This window comes from Bos indicus x Bos taurus, chromosome 13 (genome assembly GCF_003369695.1).
Source record: "Bos indicus x Bos taurus breed Angus x Brahman F1 hybrid chromosome 13, Bos_hybrid_MaternalHap_v2.0, whole genome shotgun sequence".
In the NCBI taxonomy this organism is placed as follows: domain Eukaryota; kingdom Metazoa; phylum Chordata; class Mammalia; order Artiodactyla; family Bovidae; genus Bos; species Bos indicus x Bos taurus.
The window spans coordinates 56,808,501-56,826,324 of record NC_040088.1 but is presented as its reverse complement, the minus strand read 5'-3'; the positions used below and the strand labels follow the sequence as shown (position 1 = coordinate 56,826,324).

Genomic DNA, 17,824 nt, shown 5'->3' with positions numbered 1-17,824 from the left:
TTTTCTTGGGCTCCAAAATCACTGCAGATGGTGACTGTAGCCATAAAATTAAGAGATGCTTGCTCCTTGGAAGAAAAGCTATGACAAACCTAGACAGTATGTTTAAAAGCAGGGACATTACTTTGCTGACAAAGGTCCATCTAGTCAAAGCTATGGTTTTTCCAGTAGTCATGTATGGATGTGAGAGTTGGACCATAAAGAAAGCTCAGTGCTGAAGAATTGATGCTTTTGAACTGTGGTGTTGGAGAAGACTCTTGAGAGTCCCTTGGACTGCAAGGAGATCCAACCAGTCAATCCTAAATTTCCCTAAATTCAAGAAATCAGTCCTGAATGTTCATTGGAAGGACTGATGCTGAAGCTCCAATATTTTGGCCACCTGATGCAAAGAACGGATTCATTGGAAAAGACCTTGATGCTGGGAAAGATTGAAGGTGGGGGCAAAAGGGGAGGACAGAGGATGAGATGGTTGGATGGCATCACCGACTCCATGGACATGAGTTTGAGCAAGCTCCGGGAGTTGGTGATGGACAGGGAAGCCTGGTGTGCTGCAGTCCATGATGTCACAAAGAGCTAGACACAACTGAGTGACTGAAGTGATCTCCTTTCCTGAGTTCTTTCATTAGTCTCTTAGGTAGATAAATTTCATCATCTCATGGTAATTTTCAGAAAGCCTCCAACCCCTAGCTTCTTGCCTCTTGAACTTGAAGCCTAGTTTAGCTAGGCAAAATATACTTAGATTAGTGTTTCTTTTCCTGGAAGTATTACATACATTGTTCCACCATCTCTTAGGCAGTGTGTATTGCTGTTGTAAGAACCAAGGCAATGACATTTCTCCCTTTGCTCCTGGGGCTGCTTCTGCACAGTGCCCATAAGGTTTTCATAATTTTGCCCACCTGTGTCTTCTTGTCAGTCTTTCCATATCAATTTTGCCTATACCCTGTGGTGTGTGGGAGCCCACACCTCTGGCTTATGAGAGCCAGTTGGGTCTTTGTTCTCTTCTTGGGTTTTGTGTGCTCAGACCACATGCTTATCACATCTGTGACCTCAGTCATGTATATTCTGCATTTTGTTGCTTTTCTCTCCTGATTTTCCTCCATTTCTTTTCTGAATTGAGCTGACTCAGTTTTTCTTTTGCCTACCTATCTCTTCATTAAAGTTTTGTGCCCCCTCTTAAAGATTTTTCTCTTTTAATGAGACCTCATCTAAGAAATGTCTATGAGGGATGGAGAACTTTTTGTCTGAACTTTTCCTATGATTCTTTCATATGGCATATACTCTTCTTCTGTCTTTTGCTTATCACTCTTCCTCCTCCTTTTTTAAAAATTACAAATATGTGGTGATGAATCTCATCTCAAATGGGACTGGGAACAGCTGTGTTCTAGCCAAAAAAAAAGTGGGCACGACGGACGGGTGAGTCGGCAAGTCTTTAGTTTGAATTAGGTTGTTTCTCTTGAACATCCTCTCACCACACCTGTATTTTCTCTCTCTTGACACATCTCCCCTCAATTTTGAACCTTGAATAGGTCAGAGTACAGGGCCATTAGTTGGAACGAGCCCAGGTAGCACCATTGTATTCTTTATGGCCCACGACACAAACCCATCATGACCATCTTTTTATATCATCACATAGCAACTGCTTCTTTTCCCTTTGTTTTGCCTCCCCCTGGCCACTGGCCACCCTCTATTGGACAAATATGTGATCATTGTTCCCTGGTCTTCTGCAGCTCCTCACCCTCTTGCTCTTTGGCATGTTGATCTGGTCTTATCAAGACTTTCACATTTCCGGCATGGCCCAACCATGCTCTAGGAACTGATAGCTCCAAGAAAGGCTCATTGGGTAGACCTATCAGGATGTGTGCTTTTTTTTTTTTAAGTCTCTATAGATATTGTTTGAGTGCTAAAGAATTACGTGTCAGTTCTCAGCTTCTCTCATTTCAACACAGAGTTCACAGGATTTGGTAGTTGTGCTTTATAGACTGTGGTTTGGGACTGTGGCCATTTCTGTTTCTAATAAAGGAGACTTCTCTCTACTTGCCTTTCTTTTTATTTAGCAAGTCTTAAGGGAAGGGAATGAGCTTCCCTGGTGGCTTGGTGGTAAAAAATCCATCTGCAGTGCAGGAGGTGCAGGAAATGTGGTTTTGATTCCTGGGTCAGGAAGATCCCCTGGAGGAGGAAATGGCAACCCACTCCAGTATTCTTGCTGGAAAAATCCTGTGGATAGAAGAGCCTGGTGGGCTACAGTCCATAGGGTGACAGAGTCGGACATGACTGAGTGACTGAGCATGCAAGGAAAGTGGTTGATTGCTGTATGATCTTAACTTGAACTAACTGTCTCTTCTTAGTAAAGTAGGATGGGGTATGATGGATTAGATACGGTCACAATTTTTTGGACAATTCTTGCATTAAGAGTGGGATTCTGTGTTGTTTACCCTTGAACCTGGCATTTTCTGTGACTTCCTAGACAGCAAAAGAGACACTGATGTATAGAACAGTCTTATGGACTCTGTGGGAGAGGGAGAGGGTGGGAAGATTTGGGAGAATGACATTGAAACATGTAAAATATCATATAATAAATGAGTTGCCAGTCCAGGTTCAATGCACGATACTGGATGCTTGGGGCTAGTGCACTGGGACGACCCAGAGGGATGGTATGGGGAGGGAGGAGGGAGGTGGGTTCAGGATGGGGAACACATGTATACCGGTGGTGGATTCATTTTGATATTTGGCAAAACTAACACAATTATGTAAAGTTTAAAAATAAAATAAAATTAAAAAAAATAAAAATAAAATTAATCTTCAAAAAAAAAAAAGATAGAAGAAGTAGTCCCATGATATTTTGAGCCTAGCCTTGCTGAAAGCACTGAGCAACGCCCAGCCTGGCTAGAAAGGACTTCATGTGCTGAGGGACCAGCAGGGGTTATCAAAGTGACTAGCAGAGTATCAACTATTGACACCCAGCTGAGCAAGAGCTGAATCACAGGTGTGTCTGGCTGCAGCCAACTTGTCCATGAGCAATTTTGAGACATACTTATGGGGACTCTCTACGGCCACAAGAGTCCCACACTAGCATGTGCAGTCAAAGAGCAAGAAAAATTTGATTACTAGTATTATGACCCTTTTTTACACTTTTTCACTTTCACTTCCATTACGACATTTTGCTGTTCCTGTAAGAGCTTCTCTGGTGGCTCAGATGATAAAGAATATGCCTGCAATACAGGAGACCTGAGTTTGATCCCTGGGTCAGGAAGATCCCCTGGAGAAGGGAATAGCTACCCACTGCAGTATTCTTGCTTGGAGAATTTCATAGACAGAGGAGCCTGGCAGGCTGTAACCCATGGGGTTGCAAAGAGCTGGACATGACTGAGCTGTACCCATAAGTGGTGTGGGACAGCCCACACTGTGCCACTCCAGGAGACACTGTTCATTTCATATTTCCCCTGAATGCTCTCATGCCCAAGCACAGAGACATGCCATGAATGGTGCCCCCTGGAGTGGCACCATGTAGATTGTGGATGAGGAGCCTGAGAAGATTCTGAATACACTTGTTTTACAACACAAAATAGAGTCCCATCTGTCATGCTAGCTATGTATATGTAATGCTAGCACAAATAAAGAATTGGATAGAGTAAAAAGCTGACCCTGGCTCATTGTTTATTATTTTGGTCCTGATTTAGTTTGAAAAATTTTGTCCTCCTGAGGACTTTCACATAAAAATGCTTTCAGCAAATCTGTATGAGGGTGGAAACCTGTGATGTTTCTCTGAAGTTCATGTGGGCAGATTTATTGGGCATTTCCTTAATCTTTCTAACATCATTCAATGAAAGATTGTTTTACATTAGTATTTAGTATTGCAATATGCTGGTTCATTAGAGGGAAACCTAAATTTTATTAGATGTTAGGGCCACTTTACAAATTCTGAAAGCTTATATCAGATTCCCAAATTCCTATAATGTTCATGTTTCCCTTCATGTTCTAGAAGTCATTAATTATTTTAATTATGGCATTATCCATTTTTAGCTATTTTAATTTGACTCAAATTCTTACTTGTTCTTAAAATATTTGTACATTTATTTCCTATAGTTTTATAATTATTTTATCTAAAGAGGCTCCTGAAAGTGATCATATTTAATTTCATGACATAAAAATGCTATGAATACAACAAATGTATGCACTTAATTAGAGCAAAATATAACACAATTTTTAAAAAGAATAAAATTTTCCCCCAAATTCTGAATGTGTATCTTTTGGCCTTTCCCTCAAAGGCATTAGTCTTTTTTTAAAAAATTTAATCTAGAGAGGGAAAAAAAACAAACAAACCCTAAGGGATTATCAAGAGGCTTGACCTACTTATGAAGGTTGCAAGAAATACTGCAGTATTGCCTCCCTGTGTCTTTTCTTTCAAATTAGCAATAGCCTAGGATTTGACTGCATCCATTTTGGGGATTATTGCTATAAGGAAAAGACACATTTGCATAGGATTATTTCCTATTGAATTCTGCAGTGCCTCATAGGAGGCAGGACACTGAATATAGACACTTCTAATGTTTTTGCAGCAAAGAGAGGTGAAAGAATCGAGTGGAGGGCAGGGCAACCATTTTCCCCGAGTGCCTTCACATTTCTAGTCCTCTAAATATATATAGCTTCCCTTGTGGCTCAGCTGGTAAAGAATCCTCCTGTAATGTGGGAGACCTGGGTTCTATCCCTGAGTTGGGAAGATCCCCTGGAGAACGGAAAGGCTACCCACTCCAGTATTCTGGCCTGGAGAATTCCATGGACTGTATAGTCCATGGGGTCACAAAGAGTCGGACACGACTGAGCGACTTGCACTGCACTGCAAATATATTTTTACTTTCATATTAAAGACCTTAGTAATAAGTGTTTTGAGAGTAACTCCCTGGAAATTTGTACTTTAGTGAAATCTGTTAACCATCTTTTTGCTGGGAAAGAGGAGAGAAATATTTTTTTTTAAAGATAGTAGTTAAGGTTTAGAGCAGAAGATTTCAGCCTTTAAGTAGAATTCAGAATGACATGCCTCTCATCCCTTCCTGCCAGGCATGTAAAGCTTTATCTCTGGCTGCTCAGCTGTCCTAATCTTGTTTGCTTCCCCGTTTAGTTTTGTAATCTCTGCCAAAAAAAAAAAGTGCTGTATTTAACAGAATTTTTAGTTTTGGAAGATTATGATTCACTTTGAAGTTAGATTTTTATACATTTATATAAATACAGCTGGTTTTTTTTTTTTTTTTAAGTGAAAGATCTGACATCACAATCCCCAGTGTTTTGTCAAAAAGAAGGAAAGGAAGGAAGATAAATAGCTAACTATGGCGATTCCAGTCTTGGGAATAGAAATTGCAGTAGAATACTATGACTTCATGGTTGTTTCTTCTATAGATTTGACTGTCCTACAAGATCCCCTCAAAAACAGTATATGTCTATTAACTATATAAGCATATATTTTATATATACTTATAAAATACAAATATATAAAATTTAAATACATTACCTAGATAGCCCAGCCTAAAATGTGGGTGTTGTTCCCTGTCCATGGATGAAAATGCAGCTCTCCTGTATTTAGTAAAATCCTGTAGAGGGTGGTCATCATTTCTGTTTGTGACAAGTTAAATTTGATATGCCAATTAAAGATGAAAGTAGAGTTATCCAGTAGGAAGTGCATATAGGAGTCTGGGCTTTAGGGGAGAAGCCCATGTTGGAGATAGTCATTGTCATTTGCTTATAAAGGTATTTAGTGCTGTGACACAAATGAGGTCACTGAATGTGAGGATTTAGGAATTTAGCAGGGGGAGAGGAGCCAGAAAAGGTAATTGAGGGATTGTGGCCCTTTAGGGAGGAAGAGCAGGGGAACGTGGTTGGTTGAGAACCACATAAACCCAGTGTTTTGAGGAGGGAACAGTTCTGCCAAAGAGTGCTGAAAATTTTAAAAACTGGAGTAATAATGAGTTTGGACACACAAGTTCTTCAGTGACCTCAACCAGATCCTCTCAGCAGAGTGGGGTGGAGGGCAGCTCCAGTTAAGAGAAATCTCATTAAGGAGAGGAATGAGGTGAGGAAGAGACACTGAATATGAACTACTCTTTAAGAAGCTCAGCTGTAAAAGGGGAGAGACAGGGCAGTAGCTGGAAGGCACTGAGGATCAGAGAGGTTTTTTTTTTTTTTTTTTAAAGATAAGAGATACTAGAGAACTTTGTACACTGATAGAGGGAAAGGTTGATGCCACCGAAGAGCAAGCAGGTGTACCAGCGAAACAGCTGGCCTTTGCCCAGAGCAGGGACATGCATCCTTGGCACCAGAGAGCAGGCTGTGAGGGTAAGAGGACACCAAGATGAGATCCTGTCGAGTTGTTTAAGAATTATGAGCGTGTGAAAAAGAATGAAAGGCGATATCAAAATGTCACCAGTGGTTATCTCTTGGGGATACAGTTACAGGTGATTTATTTTCTTATACCTTTTTTGGTATTTTTCAGTTTTTTTAAAAAGCTAAGAATATTTTATATACTTGTAAAAATGAACGTGATAAAGATAATCGTACACTCTCCCTGACCCTTCATGCTATCATTCCTTAGAAAGTCAGACTGCATGCAACTCATCAGCTGTGTTTGTTCTTGTTTTTTTTTCGAGTATTTATTTATTAATATTTATTTGGCTGTGCTGGGTCTTAGTTGCTGCACTTAAGCTCTTGGTTGCAGCATGGAGAACCTAGTTCCCCAACAAGGGATTGAACCCAGGTCTCCTGCATTGGGGGCATGGAGTCTTAGCCTCTAGACCACCAGGGAAGTCCCTGTGTTTGTTGGAACCAGATCACTTTGCTGTACTGATGTTTTTCCTACAGCTACTTAACTCTATACATTGAAGGAATTGTGCTACCCCATCTTTACAACAAGATCCTACTTACAGAAACCATCTCTGCTTTTGGTTGTCTGTAAGCTAAGCATGAGGAGAAGAAAGCTGTCAGGAACTTGGCAGATGGGGGAATCACCAAACATTCTTGGCAAACACAGATGTCAGTTTCATGTCAACATCTAAAACCAGGTCACTCTAAAATAATGGCACAGGAGTCACACTTACAGCAGAAACAGACATTATTTCTCAGTGGAACATTTTTCTTCGGCCTCCAGATAATTATGTACAAAAGAGGAAGGGCTGTGTGAATGAACAGGGCCATCGAAAGTGTCTTAGAGCTGGGTACTGATGACATCTGTCACTCCAGTCATCGCCAAAGCTGATCTGCTCTTCTGGCTCGTCCAGCTGGGGTGTACTTCTTCCTCAGCATCATTTCAAAACTGCACAATTGGCCAAAAGGGTCAAACTGAAGATCGATAAAAACTAGTCTTTCAGGGCACACTGGTGAGAGCCTGTATGCCCATGGGTGTTACCAGTTGTGACTTTGTTAGTGGAGTTTAAAGATGTCTAAGGACATTAAAACAAAAGTGTTGATTAGATTTCTGTTTAACAAAGGATTTCTGTACTATCCCAGTGGCTCCTGAATCACCTTAGAAGATAGAGCTTGATATTTACAAGACAATATTTTACCAAAGTAAAAGCAAATAAAGCTGTGGCATTACAATAGTACAACTGAATAGTAAGGATAAAAATTTAACATGCAGCAGCAAGAGTTGTTTCTTTTTTTCAGTGTGTAGAACTGAAATACAAGTGAAGCTATACTAACCACCCCTGAGGGTATTTCTGACCTTTTGACAACATAGAAAGGAAATATTTGTAGTTTGAAGCTATGTCTCCCCAGTCATACAGAGTAAATGAGAAATATAATCTGGTTAACAAGCTGTACTTTTCACAAGAAGACAAAAATCTTATTGGAAGAATGCTCTTTTCACAAGAGGACAAAAATCTTATTGGAAGGATGCTGACTTTGCTTTCTCCAAGTCTTACAGAAATTAAATCTTTAATAAAGTAACAAGAATGCAAATTAATTCTATAAAATGAAGGCAAAAGCAAAATGTAAAAAGTGTAGAAGTATCTTGAAAGATAGGGTAATGATGAAGATTGGACAGTTTCCTTTGACAAATAATTATCATTCATTTATTCATACTGCACATATATTGAGTACTTAATATGTTCCAGCTACTATTTTAGGTGTTTAAAATGTGTTTTCCATATGAGTATCTGTCTTCATAGCTTTATCCCAGCTCTGAACCGTGCCTGAAACATAATAGATGCTCCAGAAATTTAAATATTTTGTTGAATGAATGCAGTAGTAGATGTTGAAATGTACAGTTTAAGGCTCTACCATATTTTGTGTGTATGTATGTGTGTTTGGGGTGGGGGAAAGTCTGACAAATCAGAGCAGGCATGGGGATCTCATATTGATCCCTTGCTGACCTCCCTTTTCACAATTCTTAAAATTAAAGGGGGGATTTCCCAGGTGGTCCAGTGGTTAAAACTAGGTGCTTCCCACACAGGGGATGCGAGTTTGATGCCTGGTGGGGGAGCTAGGATCACACATGCAGCGAGGTATGGCCAAAAATAAAAAATAAATAAAAATAAGAATAATAAAACAATTTTTAAAGAAATACTAAAAAAATGAAAGAGAATTGGACTGAATATAATTTAGTGTCTTTTCTCAGTTTTATACCTTATGATGTGGTCCATTGTGTAACTTTTAAAATATTAAGATAATATTGTTGATTCAACTAATCATGCCACTTGAGAGAGTATAAGTGTGAGTCCTTCACTTGTGCTACTTTGTTGTCACAGCTATAAACTGCCTTTTTTTTTTTTTTTGGCCCCATTGTCTCTATTATGTTTAAGACCCAACCGTGCTTTCTGGAGCAGTGATGGAGCTTTCACATCCACAGTGATGGCTGTGTCCAGTGGTCACTGGTGGTACAGATATACAGACATGGGAGAAATATAAATAGGCAGTCCCAGTGGCCAGGAGGCTTCTGTAGTTAAGCTGACCTCAGCGCCAGCAGTGCCGAACCTCCAAGCAGTGGGAGATGGGGTTGGGGGTGGTGGTGGGTGGAGTATGCTGGAGTATGCAGACACCGACGAGTGCCTTTCCACCACCTTCCTCCAGCACCTGTTACTGTTAGAGTCTGAGCACTGCAGTGACCCAGGGAGAGAAACAAAGGAAGAGTTGTTTGCTGATATAATGCCTAATTCCTGTGAGATACTACCATCAGGATAGATGTAGGATTTAATCGTTAATATGATGAAGTCCTTTAGAAGCAATGATGTTCATGAATCCTTCATCAGCAAGGACTGGGGCCACATTTTCTCACTCTCTACTCAGTTCATGCTGATTTTAGTACTGTGTTTTTACCATTCATGTTTGGAGAGGGTAGAGGGTCACCTCTGGGACAAAAAGAGTGAAAACAACTAAATACAAAACTAGTAGAAATAGAAATTAAATATAACTTAAATTAAAAGTTATAATTCAATATAACTTAGAAGTAAATATTAAATATAAAATAAAGGAAATATAATATTAAGCATAAAGACAGTGAGGGGTCAGAATATGACCACAAATGGAAAAATAAAATAATTAAAATTTATTAACCAAAGCAGGCACTGTATGAATCACGTTACATTTATTCTGTCATTTAATCTTTTAATATCTGTGTGAAATAAGTCATTATTATTTCCATTTTATTTCTGAAAAAGCAGAGTAAGTTCCTTGCCCAGTGCCACATGGCCAATAAGTGGTAGGGCCACAGTTGGAATAATAATAGCAATTATATATAAAGCATTTCCATATGCCCATTCTAAATGAAAGTTTCATAAGACATAATCCATTTTGTTTATCCTCACAGTCTTTTGTAATTTGATCTCAGCATTCAGATTCTAGAGCCCAGCCTCTTAACTGTAACATTGGTATCATTAATACTACGATGTAAACAAAGGAAAGGATTTATATAACTTCACAAATAACTTTTGATTATATAACCACCTCAGAATTCAGTTCAGTGTTAACAGTTTATCAGTCAGTCTCTGTTCCTCCCTGGCTTTCTGGCTGTTATTGCTACCTGGTTGGCCATGCCTCATGTACCGTGGCTCCTCTACCCTTCGACTGGAAAAAATATAAATAAAAGAGTTATGCTCTAGAATAGGGCCAAACCATCTTTCAGCTCCCCCAATGAAGTCCTTACAAATGGTAAAAACCTAGATTTTCAAAGTCATGAAAATGGCTTTGTATTTTCTCTTCAGAATGAAGCAGTCACCCATATGCTCCATAGTATGCCTATCAATTCACCAACTTCATTTGATAGAGAATTCCAGGCCTGGAAGGCAACAAAGATATGATTCAGCTATTTTTGTTTTTAAAATTTTAAAAACTTTCTGTTATGGACCATTTCTTAAAAGTCTTTATTGAATTTGTTACAGTATTGCTTCCATTTTATGTTTTGGTTTTTGGCCACAAGGTGTGTGGGATCTTAGCTTCCCCTGTGTGCATGCTCAGTCACTCCAGTTGTGTCAAACTGCTTGTGATCCCATGGACTGTAGCCTGCCAGGCTCCTCTGCCCATGGGATTCATCAGGCAAGAATACTGGAGTGGGTTGCCATGCCCTCCTCCAGGGGATCTTCTTGACCCAGGAATCAAATCCGTGTCTCCTGCATTGCATGGCTCTTTACCTACTGAGCCACCTGGGAAGTCCCTTACTCCCCAACCAGGGATCAAACCCATAGCCCCTGCATTGAAAGGCAAAGTCTTAACCACTGGGCCACCTGGGAAGTCCCTATTCAGTTATTTTAATATTACTGGACTAGGTAAAGTTATTAGCTTCCAACACTTTTTGGTGATAATATCTTTTTAGAAAGTGATGATAATAATAAATTTATCTTCCCAAATTAAAGTAAATAAGCCTAAAATTTGTGTGTTCAGTACAAGATCGCTCTTCTAATATCTCATGGTGTCTCATATTCAGTGTTTGTTCTTTGAGTTTTAAGAGTTCTTGATATATTAGATTTATTAATTCTTTGTCCATTCTACATATTGTAAATCTTTCCCCCAATTTTTAAATTTGTGTTTTTATTATACTTGTTAAAATTATCTTGTCAAATCTCTTCCATTTTTAATTCTATTTTTTTTGTCTTTTCATACTTACAAATTCCATTCTTACTGCATTATTACACAACTGTTCTTTTGCATCTTCTCCTAGAACTTTTATGGTGACATTTTAAAATATGTAAGTTTAAATCCATCTGGAATTAATTTTTTCTTAAAGTAAATACATGATTCCAAAAATTTTAACCAGCTGTTCTAGCATAATTTCTTGAATTTTTTTCTTTCTCTACTAATTTGAAATGCCACATTTATCATATAATAAGTTCTTAGAATAGATGACCCTACATTACATTCACTACTAGAATTTTGACTTTTGTTAGCTTTTTTTTAACCTAGTGATAATGTATATTTCTGAAATATAGTTAAATAATTTTTTTTCTTTATGAAAACATGCTACTCTACCCTATTGTTTCCATACTCTGCCCTTTGATTAAAATATTCCATTGGCTTCCCGTGGTGCCTGGAGTCCTGCCTCACCCTGGACCACTGTCTCTCCCTCTGTTTTAGCTGCATGGCCTATCCCTGAGTCCAGGTCTCAGGCATGCCTTTCCCCCCTTTCCCCATCAGATATCAGCCTGCCAGCCTCCCCACTCTCAGGTAAAAGTTTCCATTAAAACTGAATCACCATATCAAATTCTGTGAATATTGTGTGCATTGGGGCAAAAGGTGAGAAAGGTGGTAAGTCAGATAAGTTTTGGTGCCTAAGCTGACTTTTCTGTTCAACGACTTCTCAGAACTGGGATGTGAATCAACAGGGAAGGATGCAGGACTGGTCATTAAGTGGTACTATCATTTGCACACCCGCCGGTTCCATGGGGCTCAACATTGCAACTCAGGCCACCAAATGTATGTTTACACTTTCGTATTTTTGATGCCATACTTGGTTTCTGCCCACAAGTTTCTCCCAGTCTGGCAAGAAGGGGAATATACCTATTTCTTCTCAGTGATGCATTTTCACTGGAAAATCCTACAACAGCTTAACAGCAAGGGTGATATTTGAGCCTGACTTTGCATGATAGATAGAATTTTGCCAGACATGGAAGGAAATTTATTCCAGGCAGAGGAAACAAAATGAACAAAGCACAGGATCTTGAAAATATGGGGCATCTTAGGGAATATTCTATATGCGGGAAAGGTTTCAACAAGCCTCTGAAGGTCCATAAATTCCATACCAAGGAATTTTTAAGTTATACTACAGAAGATTCCCCTGGAGAAGGAAATGGCAACCCATTCCAATATTCTTGCCTGGAAAATTCCATGGACAGAGGAGCCTGGCGGGCTACAGTCCATGGGTCATGAAAGAGTTGGACATGATATAGTGACTAAACAACAACCACAAGAAAGGTAAAAGAGGACCCATCGAGAGTGATGACTTTGAGTGAGTGAGAGGAGATGGAATCTAGTGCACAGAATGGGCAGCTGGCCATAGATAGAGGGGGGACCATGATCAATAATGGCTTAATTCTCTGGTGGTGGTGGTGGTTTAGTTGCTAAGTCCTATCTGACTCTTACAACCCCGTAGGCTGTAGCCTGCTAGGCTCCTCTGTCCATGGGATTCTCCAGGCAAGAATACTGGAGTGGGTTGCCATTTCCTTCTCCAGAGGATCTTCCTGACCCAGGAATTGAACCCAGGTCCCTGCATTGCAGGCAGATTCTTTACCAACTGAACTATGAGGGAAGCTCTGATTCTCTGAGAAACCAGTATAGTTTGGTGAAGAAATGGTATGGTTCTTACTATCCTTCATAATCTACATATTCCTTCCCCTTTTACTGTTAAGCAAATTCAAATGCTTAACAATCTGTCCAAAAATACTGAAAATATAGTTCCACTCTAAATAAGTGGATGATGCTTTCATGTCTAGAAAAATTAAAAGAGACCCATGGGTTTACCTCAGCAACGTCTCCAGACCTCATGTCAAATCCAGATCTTTATGCCGTTATCAGAATTGCTGAAATGTTTCACTTTGAAAATAGACGTACTCGTACCTGAACTCAATCTTCTATATATATGCATTTTACCTTTTGAAAGTCTGCAGTATGGCTTATTTTGTATTTCCCTTAAATTCTGCTGAGCAATAATTTTTCAAATGATCATTTCTTGACCACCAGTGACCTAACACTACCTCAGACAAAACTGGAAATCTAATGAATGCAAATCTCCCGAACTCATCACTTTGTAACAGATTAAATCACACATTGCAATTTAGAGGAAACGTTAAAGAATATTACATGTAGGATAGGGACTTTCCTGGATGTCCAGTGGTTAAGACAGTGCTTCCAATGGAAGCAGTTAAGACTGTGCTTCCAATGTGGGAGGCACAGGCAAGTTTGATCCCCGGTCAGGGAACTAAGATCCCACATGCTGTGCAATGCAGCCAATAAATTAAATAAAAATATATAGGATAGCTCTTGATGTGAATAATGAACTCCTCTGATCATCCATGAAGTAAGTTTGACATGTTGCCTTTTCCCAGTGGAGAGGAGAAAACATAAAATACATGAGGCTGTTTTCTGGTAAGTTGTTACTGTCAAATTTAAGTAAATAAGCTTTATGGAGGTTTTTCAGTCTCCTAGTATCTAAATTTGACTTTAGTGTGATCAGTAATAAGTTCTCAAATCAGAAAGGCTTTCCTTTTCATTGTTCCTCAGACATGAACGTCTTTACACCAAGAAAAGTAACTTCAGCAAACCTTTAATTTCCAGTCTCAAGGATGTAGATGATTTAGCAACCCTGGAAGTTCTGGATGAGGTAAGAAACTCAGTTTAATTAAGCCTTCTATCTATTTTTAAAAATTTATAGAAGTGATTTGAGCAGGAGGTTCTTTGAATGGCATCTGTAGGTTTCATGCTTTCTTTATCTTTTAGTTTCCTGATCATCTCTCTTGTCCTCAGTTTTTCTGTGCATAACTCACATTTCCAGATTGCCCCAGCCTGGTGTCAACTTTTTCTTGTGTTTTATACTCAAATCACAAAGATGCTAGTTCCCACAAGCTTGAGTTGCTTAGATCATTGTCCTGTTCTTCCCCTGAGTTTTCTTCGGGAGTCTCAAAAGAATGATTTACTATAGTCAGAAAACCACTTGCCTTTTACCCCACCATCTGACTTCTCTGATGGCTCAGATGATAAAGAATCTTCTGCAATGCAGGAGATCCGAGTTCGGTCCCTGAGTCGGGAAGATCCCTTGGAGAAGGGAATGACTGTCCACTCCAGTATTCTGCCTGGAAAATTCCATGGACAGAGGAGTGGACTACAGTCCATGAGATCACATAGAATTGGACACAACTGAGTGACTTAAACTTTTTTTTTCTTTACACCATCTGGCATAATCCTTCCTTTCTCTCTTCTGTTTCACACTCAATGGCAGGACCCAAAGCCTCTTAGATACCTCAAGAGCCCATCTTTACCATGGTCTGTGGACCCCTCATGGGATCAGAGTCCACCTTTTAGGAAATGAATTTTGCTTGAAACTCCTTGTCCCAGTGACCTCAGAAATGTTTCACACATCTCTTGTGAAGGTGCAAGTCCAAACCAGTAAATTATGGTCTCAGCCTCTTTTTCCTTATCTTCTTTCCTTTCATTTAATCACATCATTAGAAAAATAAAAGAATCCTTTTCAGTAAAAGGTTGGATTCACTATCCTGCCTGATCCACAGATTTTTATTTTTTAATACTTCTGAGGCATACCTGAGCATTTTGCTTAAAAATGCAAGAAATCAGGAGGCATTTTCTGAACAGAAGTACAGTTCAGTTCAGTTGCTCAGTCGTGTCTGACTCTTTGCGACTCCATGAACCACCAGCATGCCAGGCCTCCCTGTCCATCACCAACTCTCAGAGTCTACCCAAACCTATGTTCATTGAGTCGGTGATGCCATCTAACCATCTCATCCTCTGTCATCCCCTTCTCCTCCTGCCCTCAATCTTTCCCAGCATCACAGTCTTTTCAAATGAGTCAGCTCTTCACATCAGGTGGCCAAAGGTTTGGAGTTTCAGCTTCATCAGTCCTTCCAATGAACACCCAGGACTGATCTCCTTTAGTATGGACTGGTTGGATCTCCTTGCAGTCCAAGGGACTCTCAAGAGTCTTCTCTAACACCACAGTTCAAAAGCATCAATTCTTTGGCACTCAGCTTTCTTTATAGTCCAACTCTCACATCCATAGTCATTTGGTAAATTTAGGGTTGCATAAACAACTCAAGTACTTCATCAGAACAATCTCTCTTCAGAACGTCAAACATCTCATAATCAAATAGTGATTGCAAGTCAGGGATTTGACAACACCTTTATGAATCTTTGTGTATCACAGTTTCCAATGATGTGAATTCCTAGGCTTGTGGATTATAAAGAAGACTTTGCTAATCATATGGCCAACCTACATGTTGGACACTGGGTTTGTTTCTATTAACTGTATTTTTTGTGTGTGTCTCTCTTTTTTGACCGGAGTATGTAAGAGCTTTTGTTTTTGTGTTATATACTATAAATGATGATTCCTGGCACTATTAAAATTGATTCTGTATACTCATAGGATTTATCAACAGTGGAAGTTACTTCTCTATACTTTTTACTCTGTCTTAAAGCCAAATGTTTTAGTGAAGGACCAAGACATTCCACAGAGCCCTTGACTAACCTTGATTTGGAGTCAGATCACATTCACTGTATCTTCCCTTCCCTATTGTAGTGTTCTTTCTCTTTACTTCATCTACTGCATTTACTTATTTCCTTGAAACCATTGTGTATATATAATCCCTGTAACTTAATGTGTTCTATGGAAAACATAGGTTGCAGTGACATTCCTCTATGGCTTTTTAAAGAAAAGAAAATATCCATCAAAGGATAAGATAGTTCATGACCTGATGTTATACTTCTTACTCTTAATAGATCTGTTTCTTTTTGATCCTATTCCAGATTCCAGATGTTTTATTTATCATCATTTATTTTAAAAATGATCATTGACCATCAATGATTTTTTAAGAGAAAGGAATTATTTTTATTTCATTATAGAATACAGTCGCAGAGCAACTTGAGAAGTGTTACTCCAGAGATCAGATCTACATGTATGTGGGAGACATACTCATTGCTCTTAACCCATTTCAGAGTCTGGATATTTATTCGGCAGAGGTATGTGATGTGACTTGTATTTTCTTACTTTGTACAAAAATTATATTCTTTAGATATTTAAATTAATTTAAATGATGGACAAGGAAATGGCAACCCATTCCAGTATTCTTGCCTGGAGAACCCCATGGACAGAGGATCCTGGCGGGCTACAGCCCATGGGGTTGCAAGAGTCAGACATGACAGTGACTAAACCACCACCAAATGATGCTAAATAAAATTTTATCTAGTCCTTTAAATAAACAGTTAAGGGATTTTCCTGGTGGTCAGTGGTTAAGACTCTGCATTTCCCCTGCAGGGAGTATGGGTTTGATCCCTGAGCGGGCAACTAATATCCTACATGTTGTGCTGAGTAGCCAAAGAAATCATTGATCACAACAATGACCAAAATAGCTGCAGGTTCAAATTTCAAAAATTTTTTAGAACCTTTGAGTAGTGGCCACATACACATGGTTCTGGACAGAAAATAGCTCTCAGCAGCCCCTGCAGCACCGATAAATAAATAATAGTTAAATGTGCTGTTCTAAGTCGCTTCAGTCATGTCTGACTCTTAGCGACCCCATGAACTGTAGCCCACCAGGCTCCTCTGTCCATGGGATTCTCTAGGGAGGAACACTGGAATGGATTGTTGTTTCCTACTCCAGGGAATCTTCCTGACCCAGGGATCGAACCCAGGTCTCTTAAGTCTCCTGCACTGGCAGGCAGGTTCTTTACCACCAGTGCCACCTGGGAAGCCCAGTTCAGTTCAGTTCAGTCTCTCAGTCATGTCCAACTGTTTGTGACTCCATGGACTGCAGCACGCCAGGCTTCCCTGTCCATCACCAACTCCTGGAGCTGCTCAAACTCATGTCCATTGAGTTGGTGATGCCATCCAACCATCTCATCCTCTGTCATCCCCTTATCCTCCTGCCTTCAATCTTTCCCAGCATCAGGGTCTTTTCCAATGAGTCAGTTCTTCACATCAGGTGGCCAAATCAGTTGGGAAGCCCAGTAGTTAAATAATTATTGTTAAAATATAGAATTAGAGAAGACAAATATATCTGGATGCAGTTTGTGGTCTTTGTGCAAGATATGTTATTTCTTTCCAGTTATCGGTAATTGGTAACTGGTTCACACTAGGTATCATATCAATAAACAGATGCCTAAAATGTATAGACTTAATGTCTATCAAGTATGAGAGAATCAAAAGTAAAATTACATTGTATATATAGGTACTATATGCTTAGTGGCTGTAAACTCAGCATTATGAGTTTAAAAATTCCTTTTGACATATGGGTTGATTTTTAAAAATTAATTTATTTTTTAATTGAAGGTCAATTGCTTTACAGAATTTTGTTGTTTTCTGCCCAATATCAACATGAATCAGCCATAATGCCCCCTCCCTCTTGAACCTCTCTCCCATCTCCCTCACCATCCCACCTCCCTAGGTTGTTCAGTTCAGTTCAGTTCAGTCGCTCAATCGTGTCCGACTCTTTGCAACCCCATGAATTGCAGCATGCCAGGCCTCCCTGTCCATCACCAACTCCCGGAGTCTACCCAAACCCATGTCCATCGAGTCAGTGATGCCATCCAGCCATCTCATCCTCTGTCGTCCCCTTCTCCTGCTGCCCGCAATCCTTCCCAGCATTAAGGTCTTTTCCAATGAGTCAGTTCTTTACATGAGGTGGCCAAAGTA

General features: G+C 39.5%; 1 protein-coding gene across 1 annotated transcript in view; it reads left to right on the top strand.

The window, feature by feature from the left end:
• MYO3A (myosin IIIA) overlaps nucleotides 1-17,824 on the top strand; it is a 170,083-nt gene that overhangs the window by 64,958 nt on the left and 87,301 nt on the right. The window contains exons 11-12 of the mRNA XM_027559932.1: nucleotides 13,687-13,786; nucleotides 16,036-16,152. Coding sequence (XP_027415733.1) covers nucleotides 13,687-13,786; nucleotides 16,036-16,152 — 217 coding nt within the window. The remainder of the gene's footprint in view (nucleotides 1-13,686; nucleotides 13,787-16,035; nucleotides 16,153-17,824) is intronic.